Source organism: Pinus tabuliformis, chromosome 6 (genome assembly GCF_031772625.1).
Source record: "Pinus tabuliformis cultivar Carrire ecotype Pingquan chromosome 6, CPIR1, whole genome shotgun sequence".
Taxonomy (NCBI): domain Eukaryota; kingdom Viridiplantae; phylum Streptophyta; class Pinopsida; order Pinales; family Pinaceae; genus Pinus; species Pinus tabuliformis.
Window position 1 is genome coordinate 28,409,473 of NC_142292.1, and position 18,027 is coordinate 28,427,499.

At 41.2% G+C, this 18,027-nt stretch overlaps 1 protein-coding gene across 3 annotated transcripts in view; it reads right to left on the minus strand.

Annotated features, from left to right (window-relative positions):
• Positions 1–18,027, minus strand: part of LOC149257051 (phox domain-containing protein) — a 341,576-nt gene that overhangs the window by 304,698 nt on the left and 18,851 nt on the right. For 2 of the 3 annotated variants that reach the window (XR_016256601.1, XM_089413555.1), the window contains exons 2-9: positions 9,863–10,265; positions 9,588–9,765; positions 9,354–9,493; positions 7,844–8,840; positions 7,635–7,735; positions 7,186–7,330; positions 7,037–7,105; positions 6,828–6,873 (exon numbers count right to left, since the gene is read on the minus strand). Coding sequence is in view for 2 of the 3 variants with exons in the window: in XM_089413555.1 (XP_089269681.1) it covers positions 6,828–6,873; positions 7,037–7,105; positions 7,186–7,330; positions 7,635–7,735; positions 7,844–8,840; positions 9,354–9,493; positions 9,588–9,765; positions 9,863–10,265 (2,079 nt within the window). In the remaining variant the exon portion in view is untranslated. The remainder of the gene's footprint in view (positions 1–6,827; positions 6,874–7,036; positions 7,106–7,185; positions 7,331–7,634; positions 7,736–7,843; positions 8,841–9,353; positions 9,494–9,587; positions 9,766–9,862; positions 10,266–18,027) is intronic. The other variant, XM_089413556.1, reaches the window with a different exon arrangement.

Consider the following 18,027-nt stretch of genomic DNA (forward strand, 5'->3'; position numbering starts at 1 on the left):
GGGACAACTAATATTTAGTGCAGCAAATTCATGGTGTTGTTATGGTATGGCAAAGCACAACGAAACAGCCATGACATTGTGCAGCAGTGGCACAACAAGACAGCCATGATATAGTGCAGAAGTGGCACAACGGGACAGCCATGATATAGTGCAGCAGTGGCACAAGAGGACAGCCATGACATTGTGTAATAGTGGCACAATGGGACAGCAAGCATGTCCAACATGGTGCAGCATGATGACGAGATGCAGCACAATGATAGGTGAAGGAGTCACCTTGGAGAATCAATTGAAGCAGCATGTCTTCAACTGATCTCATGTATCATCTTGTTAGAGATGATCTATGCTCTTATCTAGATAAGTCAAAGTGTTGATCTCTGTTGTAAATGTACTAACTCTCTCTCTCTCTCTCTTTGTTGAACTATTGAAGAACATATAAGAAGAATTGATCAAGGGTTTCCCCACATTGGGGTTTGTCCCTGGCTAGCGCCACATCTTGTGTCCTCTTGTCTTGGCTTGTCTTCTGCGATTTATATTTATGTTCTATCTGTAGTTTACTTTAATGCTGATGTGATTGCTAATATGGAAAAGATATTGAGCTAATTGTGAAATTTGAATTAAATTGCTCTAAGCATAGAACATACGTAAACTTAACAAATGTAATGAACAATAGTTCATTAACTGAGTATCCAACATAAGAAGCTACAATCCATATAGTACAAGTAATATACTTATAATGAAAGAATAAGATAGAGATAGAGATTAATTGATTGATACAATGCCATGTGACAGTATATGTATTGACTAATCACGATGGTGACCGCTGAATGGTCATGTCCATTATTATTTTAATGATAATTTATATATTTTATAGTTGTTACATAAGCTTTTCAGTTTAGCAACATGTAAGTCAGACTAGCCAAAGGCGAGAAATTAGCACAAGAAATGCAGCCACATGTACTATATTAGGTAGGATAAGTCAAGCCATGACCTTCCATTACAAGTATGTTAAAATTGGCAACTAGAGCCAAACTCCGTGCGGTTTTCTTATTTATGGCAGCTGATATTTTTCTTGGCTTCCTCTCGTCGAGAGGTGTAGGATTGATCTAAAGATCATCCGATTCCGACATGTATTCATGGAGATATGAATTTATTTGTGTTATGTGACAATTCGTCAAGGTCGGCCAACAACCAAATTACCCCCACTTGTCCTCCACGTTTTATTATAAATAGAGGTGGTCTTCAAGTCATTTTGACACACTCTCTTGTGATCTCTCTCTTCATTCTGTTTTGGGTTTAGATGAAGGAGAGATCTAGAGGGAGTGCCCTAGGCTCTACGCTGCCCTAATGAAGAAGCCCTAACGCAGTCAATAAAGAAGCCTTAACGCAGTCTTGGAGGAGTCTTACAAGCAACCATGAAAGAGTCTAATACGCTGGCCTAATGATGCCCTAGTCTAATATGCAGTCATGAAGGCTAGATCCTAATGCTGTCATGAAGGACAGCCCTTAACTCGGTCATGGAGGAGTCTAAGAAAGGCTCCTACGCTGTCCTAAAGAAGGCCCTTCTACGCAGCAAGGAGAAGCCTTAAATACGCTGCCAAAGGATGCTCCAAAAGAGCCCTAGCTGCAGTTCACACAGCTAACCCTAGCCGCAAATAATAAAGAGAAGGCTCTTCGCTGTCAAGGAGGGAGCTCTATGAACGTTGTCTTAATGAAGGTTAGGAAAAAGAGAAACACGTTGTCTCAATGTACCCTAAACACAGAATTTCGCATATGTCTCTGATTTCATATGGACAGTGGAAGAGGTTAGTTTGGATGTCACTGTAACTTTGAATAGACAGTAGCAGCATAATCTTTGGATGTAATCACAGGAAAGATAAGGGATTGCAGAGTTCTGTCTAGGACTAAAATCAGTCAACAGAAGCTCGGATTCATCTCTGAACTCATACAGTGATAAGGTCGGATAAACTGCAGTGGGAAGTTTGGTAATGAAGCATGATAAGGGTACAATATGTTGTCTCACAGTCAACGAGTTCGGATGGCTTGTAGTGTCAAATTCGGAGGACAAGTATTTCAATATGGGAACTCAGATTATAGTGACAAGAATTTCGGTGTTGCTACAGTGGTCACATTTTGGTGACACTTCATTGATATGTCTCGGTATGTATCTGGAGGTCTGAAAGGACAGCATATAAATTCGGATTACTGTAGGTGACAGCATGGTGATAAGTCACTGTTACATAGTGAAGGAATGCATCTGTTGTTGATTTGGGGTAGCATCGAATGCGCTCTAGCCACGAAAATTGGTGGAGAGGCTAAAGCACATGAGATCTCCAAGACTCATAAATGGATTGGGCAGAATCTAACAAGTTTGGAAGATATTAAAATAATTAATATTTTTGATGGAGTTCCTAAGTCTAAACTTACGGAAAATAAAATATTAATGTGAATTAATATAAAACTGAGTTAGAATGGTCCAAAAGTCATGGATCAAGCTAGATCTAATCTTAGCCGTTGATTAGGGACTTAATCTCGGTTGTTGATGGACCAACGAGAAAAGTATAAGAAGAGGCTTGAGGGTCAGTTGGAGGATACACTGAGGGAGACTAGTCAGTTCGATTTCTGGAGCGGGGTTAGCTGAGAAATTCAAACTAGTGGTCTGGAGAGCAGCAAGAGGCAGCAAGTACGGAGCAAAAAGTCAAGATCAGCAACAGAAGACCAGCGTAGAGGCAAGAGAGGCAGACACGGGGCCTTTCAGGCAGACGCTGAGGCAGCAGGAGACTGCGTAGTCACTAGAGGGCTTGCGTGGGTGATGCAAAGAGGCCTAGGGCTGACGTAGACAAGCAGGGGTTGACGCAGAGTGTCTAGGAGCCACGCAGAGGTCAGCCAGGCTGACGCTGGGACTGGGAGAAGTGCTAGAGAATTTTTCTCTCTGTTGGGTAAGCCAGTTTGGCACCCTGTTGTACTGAAGAATTGTTGAATAATAAAATCCTCCCTTGCTGCACCAGTTTTCCCACATTGGGTTTTTCCGGGGACTGTTGTCCAAAATATCTGTGTCGATGTGTTGATTCTTGTGCATGTGTTTGTTTCTGTATTATGGTGTGATATCTGCAGCAGAATTTATTTTAATGTTTATTGAAGGAATTTCATAAATAACTTATTGAAAATAAGTAGGCAAAGTAAATCAGATGTTGCAGTGATAGAATTTTCACATGGTATCAGAGCAAGTAATCAGAGACAGGAAGGGAAAATCAGTTATGGGTCAAGACCATGATGCAAAGGCATCCACATCAGGGGACTCGCACAGATTTTCAGAAAATTGCACAAGAGATTTCGATTTCTCCATGTTGGCTTCCAGGATGGAAGAAGAAGTGGCTTGTATGACTAGTTTTGCATCATCAGAAGTATGGTATATAGACAGTGGAGCCTCTTGGCATATGACGGGAATCAAGGAATGTTTCTCAGAGTATCGAGAAGAGAAGATGAACTTTCAGATCACCATGGGGTACAAGGCAAAGTGTACTCCAGTTGGGAAGGGTACCATAGATTTTCAAATGGAATCAAGAGAACGGTTCCACGCTACAAATGTGCTGCACGTACCAGGATTGGTGATGAACTTACTTTCTGTGTCACAACTTCAAGGCAAGGGCTATGATGTCTACTTCATCAAGGAGAAGGTATACATCAAACACCCGAGCTAGAAAAAGAAAGTGCAGATCGAGATCAAAAGTAACAGGTTGTATAGATTACAACTAGAATCACCAATGGCACTAATAGGCAGTCATGGAGACAAGGACTTGAACAAACTATGGCACAGAAGAATGGGACATTTGCACCATGGGGCTCTGAGAATTCTCAGGAGCACTGTAATAGGAGTTTCGGATCTTAGTACAGAACAAGATGATGTATGCAGAGGATGTGCTCTAGGAAAGTATGCCAAGGCAGCATTTCCTAGGAGTAAACACAGGGCCAAGAGTGTACTAGGATTGATACACTCAGATATCTGCAGACCTATGTCCACCAAAGCTCTTAGTGGTGCCGAGTATTTCCTTACCTTCATTGATGACCACTCAAGGAAAACTTGGATTTATTTTCTGAAAACCAAGGACGAGGTTTTCTGTCGATTCAAAGAGTTCAAGGCTTTGGTGGAGAATCTGACTGGGAAGAAAATAAAAGTTTTGCACTCAGATAATGGAGGAGAGTATGTCGATAAGGACTTCATTGAGGGCATCAGAAGAGAGTGGACAACTCCATACAATCTGGAGCAGAATGAAGTAGCAGAAAGGAAGAACAAGACTATTGTAGAAGCAGCCAGGGCCATGATGTATGATCAAGATATGCCAAAATTCCTATGGGAAGAAGCATGCCACACATCAATCTATGTTCAGAACAAGACTCCTCATCGGGCGTTGGGGAAGATTACTCCAGAGAGTTTTCACAGGGAAGACGCCTGAAGTCAATTATTTCAGGATATTTGGGAGTTTAGCATATTGCCGCATACCCGAGGAAAAGAGGAAAAAGCTGGATCAAACTGCGGAAAAGGGATATCTAGTGGGATATAGCGAGAACGCTAAGGCATACAGAATCTATCTTCCAGGGAGCAGGAAGGTAGTGGTTCGACGAGATGTAAAGTTCATGGAGGACAGGGCTTTCAGAAAATCTCGTGAGATGCCTTCCGAGGAGCAGTCAAAAGAAGAGTCATTGGTTAAACCTATTCAACCAATAGAAGTAAAGAATTATTCCTCGGATCAGGAAGATTCACAAGATGAGGAGGAGCTAACAGAGGCATCTGCTGGCAGAGGAAGAACTAGCAGGGAACTTCGTCAGATTCTGCGAGATGCAAAGGACTTCATCGGCGTGCCAAGAAACAATAAGAGGGAGCAAAAATAGCCAGATAGATATCAGGCATTAGTAGCTCAGGATGGGGAGCTTGTCAGTTTCCAGGAGGTAGCTCAACATCAGGTTTGGCTAGATGCGATGGTAGAAGAGTACAACTCCATAATGGTGAACGATGTCTGGGAGGTAGTGCCAAGGCCTCAAGACAGATCAGTAGTAGGTTCAAGATGGATCTACAAGATCAAATACGCTGCAAACGGCAGTGTTGAGAAATACAAGGCCAAGTTTGTGGCTAAGGGGTTTGCTCAAAAGGAGGAATTGACTACGAGGAGACATTCGTCCCGATAGCCAGGTATACATCTATTAAGACCGTGATATCTCTTGCAGCTCAGATGGGGTGGGAGATTCATCAGATGGATGTCAAAACGGCTTTTCTGAAGGGGGCAATAGAAGAAGAGGATTGAACAACCAGAGGGATTTGAGACACATGAGAAGAAGTCTCATGTATGCAGATTGAAGAAAGCCTTGTATGGGCTGAAACAAGCACCTAGAGCATGGTATGGTCGAATCAATGGCTACTTGCAGAAGATGGGATTTGTCAAGAGTGACGCGGATTCGAATCTCTACTATCTGGTTATAGAGAATGAGCCACTAATCTTAGTATTGTATGTAGATGATCTCTTTCTGACAGGATCATCTAGGCTCATTTGGGACAGCAAGAAGAATCTAACCACAAAATTCGATAAAAAGGATTTGGGACTAATGCATTACTTCCTAGGGTTGGAAGTTTGGTAGCAGAAGGGAGAGATCTTCCTTGGGCAAGGGAGGTATGCTACAGAAATCCTAAAAAGATTCAGGATGGAGGACTGTAGACCCATGGCTACTCCAATGATTACCAACTAGAAGAATATTGATGCATTAGAAGACAAGGATGTTGATCCCACCCTATATGGGCAACTCATAGGGTCCCTGATGTATCTGGTCAATACCAAGGCAGACATTTGCTACGTTGTCAACACCCTTAGTCAGTTCATGGTGGAACTGAAGAAGGCGCACTGGGCAGCATCCAAACATGTTCTCAGGTATTTACTATTTACAGGGAACAGTAGATTATGAGCTCTTGTACACCAGGGGTAAGGATATCAGATTGAGTGGATTTACTGATAGAGATTGGGTAGAAAGTTCAATGGATAGGAAAAGTACCTTTGGGTATTGTTTCAACATTGGATCAAGAATGACTTCTTGGTGCAATAGGAAACAGAAGTCCGTGGCTCTGAGCTCATCTGAGGCAGAATATATGGCGGCGAGCACAGCGTCGTGTGAGGCCATATGGCTTAGAAAACTACTTGTGAACCTATTCAGAAGGAAAATGGAGGCGACTATGATCATGTGCGATAATCAAAGTTGCATCAAGCTCTCTGAGAATCCAATGTTTCATGATCGGTCAAAGCATATTGATATCCAGTGTCACTTTGTCAGAGACTGTGTCTAACAAGGAGCTGTATAGTTGAGCTACACTCCTACAGGAGAACAGGTGGCGACATCCTCACCAAGGCCCTCGGAAGGACAAAGTCTGATTACTTCAGGGAAAAGATGGGGATGATAAAGAACCCGTTTCAGTAGCAGAAATGGAAGTGATAGCAGCACAGATGTAGAGGGAGTTGCAATGCGGATGTAGTGTTGGGAGAAAAAGACTAGCGGCAGCACGGATGCAGTCTTGTCTTGTTTTCTGATTTTATGTTTATGTTCTATCTGCACTTTACTATCATGCTGATGTGATTGTTAATCTGGAATTGTTATTGAACCAAATGGAAAAATTGAAGTAAATTGCTCTAAGCATAGAACATACCTAAAATTAACAAAGTAAGACCAGTTATTTTCCTTGGTTACCAATAAGACATGCACTTTCAAGATAAAACAACAACTCAATAATATTCTCAAAGATTTACTCATAATTTATTCTGACAGAAAATTGTAAAAAGGTGGAAACTTACCAGCCAAGGTTTTCATTACTGAAGGGGTCTTTCTAAAGGAATAATTCTGCAATAAAAAAATTAGAGTAAAAAATAAGATTTCCTCTATTCATCCAAAAAGTATAACTTCAATTTGTGGATCAAAAACAAGAATAACCATAACATATATAGGAATATGTTTTTAGGGGAAGGCTGCACAAGCCAAGAAACATGCCAGCCAAAGAGATTACCTTGGATGTGGCACTTAGAAAGTCCCATACTTCATGTTGTTCAGCAATATTTGGGATGGATAGTAAATCCTGCACATGTGAGATTCACAGTTAAATTGAACACAATTGACATTAGAGATTTACTGTTAAAATTCACAGGGGATGCATACTTTTAAGTATTTATCTAGAAGAATCCATCGCTTTTTAACAAAATCATCATCAACACTTGAAGAAAGAAAGCGTTTTGGAGGTAATTGAAGTGCATAATTTGGTATATCTCGAAGACGCCGATGCAAGTGCTCAAAATTACGGTACCTGCAGGACAGAAAACAAAGTCACTAAAGAAACTACTTTCTCACATGACACATGATGATAGAAATAGAAATAAAGAATGAAAGTCTTAAAATATCTAGATTTGTTGGAACATTTTTGTGACATTAATGCCTTGTGTACCTATAGATCAAAAATGCTAAATATGGCTGATAATATTTTTCATTACTAATAGTAAATTAAACGTTGGAAAATATGTAAATCAACTCCAAACCATAACAAATCAAGGGGCAACAAACATTAGACTTGAAAACATTTAATATCACTTAACAGAGCACAATGAATTTACCTCCTATCAACAGACCATGTTTTATTTTCTGAATCTGACACAGCAATGGAGTAAACAGCAAAAGATTTTGACCCAACTCTCTCAAAATGAACTCCCAGCACCTGCATACACATAATCTTATGTCTACAGGCCCAAAATGAGAAGATAAAAATACGACAGAAGCCACTGAATGACTAAAAGCCTATAATCTGCCCAGCATCAACTCTTACCCTGCATTTTAGCTTGGGAAAATGTATATTTCCTGTCTGTGGCCATACTGCTGTGGATAGACTTTCAGAATTAGGAAAGCTATCAGCTTCACCTAGTTTCAAGGCCTGTGATTTCTTAGAGCACCAAGCCTCTGCACCTTCTACAAAATATGATTTATCCACCCTTTGCCAACCTTCTACTGCAGCTCCACCACTCACTGATTGTTTATGATCAGCCTTGAGGGATTCAATTTCATACCCTTTATTCTTTTCTTTTTTTCTGGAATGTTTTTCCTTATCTAGCAATGACTGATCGTTTACTTGCAAAGCTCTTTTTCTATCGTCTGGATCTTGGTTTTCTCTTCGACTATCAAGCGGATGACTGATACTAGGTTCAAATATCATTGGGCCGATTATTTTATTTCCACCTCCTGTTGTGTCAAGCATTTCTTTTGAGATAGACTTTCCCATATCTCTCCGTTTAACTGACTCATGTACCTCCAGAACCCCCACCTGCTTCACTGCGCCTTCTATCTCTTGCCTTGAAATTGATGATTTAGCTAAATGTCCTGGATCCATATGGGTTACACTGATATCTTTTTTTCTGTAATTTCGCCCTTTAGTCCAAAGATTGTCAAGGTTTTCAGGAGCAAGAACCTCAGTTCTTCTTTGTCTTACAGCATCTAATGCCTGTGCCCAATCTGCTGGCCGAGACTGTAAATAACTTGCAGTTTTTAACTGAATGTTAGAATTGCTATCATGATAAGATGGACTTGTAGCTCTTACTCCATGAGAGAAACTTTCAGCTGATTTTCTGTCCTTCGTAGATACTTTACTTTCACCAGCTTCAAATAATTGTGGGCCAGAAACTGGCCCATCCTTCAAGATAGTTCGACCAGTACTTCCTTTGGACGACTTACTACTAGACACATCTGCTAATTCTTCTTTGGCCCTCTTCTTCTTCTGTGCTTCTTCTTTTGAAGAAAGAACAATAAATTCAATCATCTCATTTATGAACCTGAAGACCATGAACATTAAATTAAATCTACTAAAGTTCATCCGAAAACTTTACACTAGTTCAGAATTCTATTATGTCTAGTAGAAAGAAAAACATATTTGAAATATCTAGTTTTCTAAAGAAATAAAAGAACCATTAAGGTATGAAGAAAAATTGGACTATAAGAACATTATCAAATTCAGATTTTGAGCTTTGAATGGATCATGAAGAGAGTTTTTATGGCTCAAATCGGGGATCTTTGAATTGGCAACCACTTTTTTAAAAATATGCTTCTATTAATGAAAGAAAACAGACAACAGAAAAAGACCAAAATATAATCTCTCGTCACAAGTTGAAGACAGACAAAATACAAGCACCCCCTTTGAAGACAGCAGAAACAATTTGCAAACTTAACACTAGTTAAAATCCCTTAGCAGACACACCAATCCATGCAGGGGAGCATAAAAAATTTAACTCTGTTTTTCCCATCCTAAAAGCATGCATGCAGAGTGACAGAATTTATTTGAAGCCAACCCTGGACTTGCAAAGTTCATAATTGGCTGTACAACAGCACATGCTAGAAGTTCTCGAGCCAGGCATCGAACAATTGGACTCTGAGCTTCCTGAGGCCTTAAGACAACAGCCACTACTCCAGCCATCAACCGCTTAAGGACCTGGAGAAATCCAGTGGAACATAATAAGTTTTGAAAAGAAACAATATAGAAGCTACAGACATCAAATCAATTGAAGAAGTCCTCCGTCTCTTACCTTGTACTCATCCTCTGGAGATACTAAGGCAGGGTGCAATTCTTTTGCAGCAGCTAAACATTGCTTGAGCCTTTCATCCCTTTCCTCAGATGACAATGTACCCATGACACGTACTCCAATACGAGCTTGGTTTCTTCGATAAAGTTCCAAGTGACTTCCAATCAGATCCACCATATCCCTACACACAGACAGTGAGATTAATCCAGTGTCAGTTTCTTCGACTAGAATAATCAAGATGATATATGCTAGATATAACAAACATGATAAATGCTGACCTAGTCAGTAAATCGATGAGATTGATGTGTCTAACCCTCTGAGATATCTCCCCAATTACATCATTAATCACCAAACAGATCTGCTCTGGAACTTCTTGATCTGGAGTAATAGATGAATACCAAAGATCTGTAACAAACTCTTGCACAATCTTCTGGGTAAACTCGTCCACTGCTACTTCAACAACCGGTGAGTCAATATTTCTCTTCCATTTCATTTTGTCACGTGCAGAAAAAAGAAGTGGATCATGAGGAGACAATTGTCTGCTTTGGAGATGCGAAAGATATGATGGTTGACAGATAGTTGGACGCCGCCTGTGAATTTCTACCTCCAATGACAGATATCGAAACACTGAAATTATGAGAAATGATATTGGAATGTTTAACCATACCCATTTTCTCGTCACTGCCACAAAGCAATTGTGTATCATTGAGTAATTCTCAATCAAATGATAGCATGGAGTTAAATATGCACACAATTTTCCACAAGATCGTGCAGTTTTTCTAAAAGTATCAAAAGAAGAGTTGTAAACATAATAGAAATAGCACAAGTGGCCTTGGTCATCTGAAGTCTCTTCTATGGTTTCTTATTAGAAATGTATTCCTTAAGATAAATGTAGCAGACCTTAGGACCTTAAAGTATTGACAGGTAGGCCTTCCCTGTTATTATTTGTGATCCTACACATTTCATGACCCAGCCGAATATAAATAAGTTGTTGTCATGAAGTTATGTCCGTTGATAATAACTTATAAAGAAATAGAAGCTAGAAATACATGAGAAAGGCCTAAAAAAGAAATCTGACAGCTGTACATTATCATACAAAGAAAGAGGTAATTTAAATTCAAAAACCCTTCCAATATAACCTCCTAGACATATAATAAACGATGAGACTTGCTCTTGTTTTATTAATTAGTTTGTAATTTTGACAAAGGTGAAACAACCATACAAAAAATGAACTAAACAAGGAGAGAGAAAATAGGTTTTTAATGAAGGCACTTGGCAATCTAATGGTATCTCAAGCGGCATGTTTGCAGCTTGGCTGCTAGAAAACTAAATCATTAAGCATAATGTTTTGGTGACAATTTGGCAGTTAGTACAAATTTCATAAACCTGTTATAACTATTTCATACTAACGAGTAAAGCAAGCTGTATTAGCATACCCTCCCTCCTGGCATAGTCACAGTCCCTATCCAGGGTCCACCTTATTATTAGCTCTTAACATTCATGTGATTTTGAAAGAGTCTTTAAAGTGGAAAAAATATTTGAGAGATAGACAAAGAAGCAGACAAAATGGAAAGTTCCAAATCTAGATGAGTAGCAATTGAGGGTGATTTAATGCTTCTTCGCCTGACTGGCCTCTGCCCTGTGAAAGCAAAATCTTGCAATTTGCACCCTAGTACAAAGCCTCACTTGGTGACTAAAACAATAAGTAACATGGAAGAATCACCACTGTCACATTAGCAACTACTCCCCTCAATTTAGTGATGGATACAATCCATCACAAGGGAGGCTTCCCTGGGAAATCTTAAGGATCTCATGGCCCAGTCTAACCAAGTCAAGAGCCCCCTAATGCTTCTACTTGCAACATCACCAATTAGGAGGATCAAACAATTTGCATTAATGGATTTAGAAGTAATTTCCAAATTTGAGTTCAAAGGGTCCTCTTGCTGTTCTAATGGCTTAGGTCAACCAATATGAGCTCAAAGAAGGCCCCCAGCACACACAGTCAAGAAATTACACAATGTTGTTGTTAAAATTGACAACTAGGGCCAAACTCCATGTGGATCACCTTATTTGTGACTACTGATATTTTTCCTAGATTCCTCTCATCGAGAGGTGTAGGATTGATCTAAATATCATCCGATTCCGATAAGTATTTATGGAGATATGAATTTATTTTGATTATGGAAAAATTGTCAAAGTCGGCCAGCAACTTATGTAGGCTCAGAAGCCCAACAGTCATGTCTATTCAACCTCAACGTTTTGCATATAAATACAAGGAGCATTCTCCTCATTTGGACACTTCATCATCACACACTTGGGATCTCTTCCTCTCTCTACTTGTCTTTGGGTTTTAGTAGGAGGAGAGATCCTAAGGGATAATGCTGCCCTGATCCAGAGGGTAGAAAACCGGAACTATCGGAAAAGCCGCAATTGTTGGAAAAGTCGGAACTGTCGGAAAAGCCGGAACTGTTGGAAAAGCCGGAACTACCGGAACTGTCGGAAAAGCCAGAACTACCGGAACTGTCGGAAAAGCTGGAACTGCCGAAAGAGCCGGAAAAGTTGAAAAAGCCGGAACTGTAAGAACTACCGGAAGAGCCAGAACTGCCAGAAAAGCCGGAACTATCGAAAAAACCAGAAAAGTCGGAACTGCGAGAAAAGCTGGCAAAGCCGGAACAACCGAAACTGCCAGAAAAGCCGAAAAAGTCGGAACTATTGGAACTGCCGTAAGAGCCGGAAAAGTCGGAATTATCGGAAAAGCTTGAAAAGTCAAAATTGCCAGAAAAGCCGGAAAAGTCGGAATTATCGGAAAAGCTTGAAAAGTCGAAATTGCCAGAAAAGCCGGAAAAGCCGAAACTATCAGAAAAGCTAGAACTGCCGGAACTGCTGGAAAAGCCGAAAAAACCGGAACTGCCAGGAACTGTCGAAACAGCCAGAGCATCTATCTCCGAAGGAAAGCAGCATGCAAGGGACAACTAACTAACACTAGGACAGTTGTATGGTACTTAGTAGCAAATACACCAAGCATGCAATGTCACAGCTAGCATGCAAGGGACAACTAGCATGCAACAACAAGCATGCTAAGGACAACAAGCATGCTAGGGACAACAAGCAAGCAAGGTGCAGCCAACACATAGGTCAGGATGGCAACATGGTGCAGCAATGGCACATAATGTAGTACAGTGATGGGTACAATCATGATTAATGAAGCGTGATGAGATGCAGCATAGTGATGATGGGTGCAGCATGGTGTAGCGCGGTGAGGTGCAGCATGATGACGAAACGCAACACAACGATAGGTGAAGGAGTCACCTTGGAGAATCAGTTGAAGCAGCATGTCTTCAACTTATCTCATGTATCATCTTCTTAGAGATGATCTATGCTCTTATCTAGATAAGTCAAAGTGTTGACTTCTGTTGTAAACGTACTATCTCTCTCTCTCTCTCTGCTGAATTATTGAAAAACACATAAGAAGAATTGATCAAGAGTTTCCCCACATTGGGGTTTGTCCCTGGCTAGCGCCACATCTTGTGTCCTCTTGTCTTGGCTTGTCTTCTGCAATTTATATTTATGTTCTATCTGCAGTTTACTTTAATGCTAATGTGATTGCTAATCTGGAAAAGATATTGAGCTAACTGTGAAAATTGAAATAAATTGCTCTAGCATAGAACATACCTAAAATTAACATGGTATCGGCGCTGAGGTGAAGACAATGCCCAAGCAAGAGTGAAAGAGCAATCGCCGAAGACAGTTGGGAAAGGACAAAAGGATCAGTGGATTCCTCATCCCTCTTCAAATTCACCGAGGGTGAAGTCGAAGCAGAGAATATTATCAGAATGGCGCAGCGGAAGTTTCTGATGGCCTACCTAAAGATCACTTCATTGGGAAGTTCGGATCTAAGGGTGGAAAGAAAGGTGGATGCCTTAGTTGCAATAAGTTCGGCCATTATGCGAAGGAGTGTCCGAATGGCAGAGACACATCTCTTGATGAAGATAACAATCATTCCAGGGACATCTTCAATGATCAAAGGAATGACAGGTAATGCAAGTCATCAAGGAAATGGTCGACTCTTCAAAGAAAGCAAGGAACCCCAGGTATGAAGAATCAAATGTTGTTTCTGATAAGATAAAGAAGTGTTATCTTGTATTGGCCCTCTCCTTCAGATTCTTTGGGAATCTGGCTTATTGATTGTAGTGCTTCAAGGCACTTCATCGGATAGATGGGTGCACTCTCTAATTTGGTAGAGATGGAAACAATCATGGGATTATACTTGGAGCTGATGCCACCTATCCCGGAAAGGGTGTAGGGAATGTTATCCCTCAATTGAATGAGGGTAACTCAATTCATTTACAGAATCTCTTTTATGTACTTGATCGCAAGAAGAACCTGGTGTCCATTTCAGCAATGGAATTCAAAGGTTTCAGGGTGGCACTCATCAATGGAAAGGTACGTGTTTGAAAATAGAATTTTCAAAGATGTTTTTGTGTTCAGGGTTGTATCAAGTTGCAGGAAGTCCACTGGGGACCATGTCCATTGACACATAGCACCAAAGGTCTGTGAGTCAGATGGTGACAGGGATGCCTGAATTCAAAAAGAGCATGAAAGTACATGTCTGAGATGTACCGAAGGAAAATCTTACAAGGGGACCATTCCCCTCATGTAGCAGGTCCACAGGTTTGGAACAACCTGAGGGGTTTGAGATTCATGATCGGGAATCTCATGTATACAGATGGAAGAAAGCCCTCTATGGCTTGAAGCAAAACACCCCGGGCGTATAGATACCCTTCGCAGCTAATCCTCTCGATAGTACGGTAGTAGCATCTGAATGTGCAAATGTCGTAGCAGGAGCAGGGTCGATCAAGTCGTCAGCAGGTACATAAATTGCTTGAATCGAGGTTATGGATCCCTTTTTTGTGGAAGTAATTCTCTCTTGCAAAGAACCCATTTCCGTGCTAAGAGTTGGCTGATAACCCACGGCGGAAGGCATTCCAATAAATATATCCTTGGAGATGCAAAGCCAAGCCCAATAAATATATCCTGGCAAGCGATCTTGGGAGGTGAATCTTGGGAGTAGTTGCCCCTCCTTGACTTTGACTGGCCAGATGACCATCGAGGCACATGTTTCCGAATTTCTCTAATTTGGAGAGGTTCATTTAATAGTATTTCCCTGTAAAGGGCAATAAAATCTTTCTTTTCCATTCGTGAACCTGTTTCTGGTTCTCTTCTTTATGGAAACAATATTATCTCCGGTGCCATTATTCCTACCTCTGCAGCTATCGGTTTGCACTTCTATCCCATCTGGGAAGCAGCTTCCTATCCTATAACCTCAGTGTGAATAAAAAGGTAGATCGGGACAATGTATGCCAAAGGGAATTCAAATAAAAAAAAGGGAAGAGAAAAAAAAGAGCGTATGAGAGGATTGATAGCTGTCTGATGAAGTTGAGATTCACTAGGAGTGAAACCAATCCAAACCATTACTCGAAGGTTGTAGATGATAGACCTCTCATACCGGCACCTTATGAGGACAACCTATTTCTGACAAGTGCAGACCCTCTCATTTGCAGAAGTAAGAGGGAGTTGGATTCCGAATGTGGAATGATAAACTGCAAGCCTATGACTACCTCAAGGATCTTAACTTTTAGAAGTTATATGGTAGTGATGTTGGACTAGATTCGGGAAATGCCTCTGAGTTTCACAAACTCATTCGCATTGATGTTCTTGGTGAACTTCCGTCCGGACATCTGTTTTGCAGTTAGCATGGTGAGCTCATATTTGGTTGAGCCTCACTAGATTGGTGCCAAGAATCTTCTGAGATATCTTCAGGGCACAATCTCTCATGGATTGAGATACACTGCTGGAAATATGAAATTGCATGATTATTCGAATACTGAGTGGGCAGGCATTGTGGAGGATCACTAGAGCACTTCTTAGTGCTGGTTCTCTTTGGATTCTGCTTCGATATCATGGATGAGAAGGAAGTAGAAGTTGGTTGCTATGAGCATCGTCGAGACTGAATACATAGCTACAAGTATGATCTCGTGTGAAGCTGCATGGTTGCAGAAGCTCTTAAGTGAGCTGTTTGTACACATGATGAATACCACTGTGATTCTCTGTGACAACCAAAGGTGTGATTCGATTATTGAGGAATTATGTATTTGATGACTGCTCCAGCAGATAGACATCAGATACTGCCTTATCTGGGATATGGTAAGTCGATGAGCGAGGAGGCTCCATCGCATTGAGACTGATGTACAGGTCGTAGACATTTTGTCAAAGCCCCGGAGAAAGGTCAAATCTGTGACTTTCCCGAACGACTTGGAGTCGTTGAGAGACCTTCTTATAAGGGTCCTGCATGTTGCATGCATTGAGCTCTAGGAGCTCTGGGGGGCTTGGGGTACTTACTGGAGCAACATATGACCACAGGGCGACTCACCCTCCCCTGGTGGTGCGCTATGGACAGGATGATTAGTTCTCCTGTGGGCCGGGATGATTAGTTCTCCCGTGGCAACTGTGGACAGGATGATTCGTTCTCCTGTGGGCCAGGATGATTCGTTCTCCATGGCGACTGTGGAACAGGATGATTCGTTCTCCATGGCGACTGTGGAACAGGATGATTCGTTCTCCTGTGGGTCAGGATGATTCGTTCTCCGTGGCGACTGTGGACAGGATGATTCGTTCTCCTGTGGACCAGGATAATTCGTTCTCTGTGGTGATTATGGAACAAGATGATTCGTTCTCCTGTGGGCCAGGATGATTCGTTCTCCGTGGCGACTGTGGAACAGGATGATTCGTTCTCTTGTGGGCCAAGATGATTCGTTCTCCATGGCGACTGTGGACAGGATGATTTGTTCTCCGTGGCGACTGTGGAACAGGATGATTCGTTCTCCTGTGGGCCAAGATGATTCGTTCTCCATGGCATCCACTGACAGGATGATTCGTTCTCCTGTGGACAGGATGATTCGTTCTCCTGTCGAGGCATCCTACCCAGGCAGTCTGGGGCTCATGGGAAGTACCTCTCATCTGATCAATGAGCAAGGAAATGAGGATAGGGACCATAGTAGTACTATCGATGGATGCATCGTTGTATCTACCGTACTCCCTATGCTAGGATGACCTCCATTGATCTGGGATCAATGATACTAATCTAAGATCAATGGGAGTGGTACACACTCTGAGACTGACTTTGGGTCAGTGGAGGATGGTATGATACATCCTCGGTCATTTCTTCTTCTTCATAGTTCGAGCAAGAGCCGAGCAGAGCAAAGCAGAGCAGGGGCTAAGCTGTACAGGGAAGTGCATTTGATGGATGAATAGTAGCGATGATCAGACGAATTGCAGATGGAGTTCTCCCTAGTTGAGAGGGAGTGTTAAAATTGGCAACTAGGGACAAACTCCATGTGGATCACCTTATTTGTGACTACTGATATTTTTCCTAGATTCCTCTCATCGAGAGATGTAGGATTGATCTAAAGATCATCCGATTCTAATAAGTATTTATGGATTGAGGCGTTCAACCCTCGACTAGGCAAGCACAATTTTTAGGGTTGCCGCATTGTTTATTTGTCTCTTGTTTGTCGCATTGTTTAGTTACGTTAAAAATTAAAAGTCGGTCCGTAACTCACTTCTCGCTGCTCATAACTATTGTGGCTTGCAACTCATCCATTGAGAAGGTAATAGAGGCGTAGTTTCAGATTTGCCTCTTCAACCCACTCTAATCTTTACACCAATTTTATGAATTGATCTATGGCGTGGCATAAGTTGCTCAAACTGAAGACATGAGAATTTACAACTCATACACTGAGGCCCAAGAAGACTGAAGTTAATAAGAGTCAAGACGCCCGTCGCCACACCTCGTTTGCTAAGAAGTGAGGGTTTATTGAATATTCAACGTCGTTTTCTAAGAAGTGAGGGTTAAAACTTTATACGGCGTCGAGTTTCATTATTCATAGACATCAGTTTATTGAATATTCGACCTATCGATGATAGCTTCTTGTGTGCTCTAGCGTTGTTGAACTCAGCACTGAACAATTTCCCACAATAATCCTGAAGTTTTACTTCAGTCTTACAATAAGGCATATTACCACAAAATCTAGCAGGCCTTGGAGAGGGAAACCCTATAAGACAAAGAGTTAGACTAAGTGCTAACAATGGGACAATGGCACATTGTCACCACAGCTAAGGTCCCCTGCTCTTTACAGACTTTCACCAATGGGAGGAGTCTCTATAGGATTATGATTAACTATAATAGATATTCTAGGGTTGAAGGTACAAGGTGATGATCTAGGACCTCTCAAGGAAGACTCAAAACTATGATATATAGCTTCAAAAGGCACTTCACTCCCTCTAAGAGTCCTAGGAGAAATAGGCACAAGATCTAGGGTTTCGTGATTTTTCGTGGATAGAGGTACTCCCGAGATCAATGTTATGAATATAATTCATAACAAAA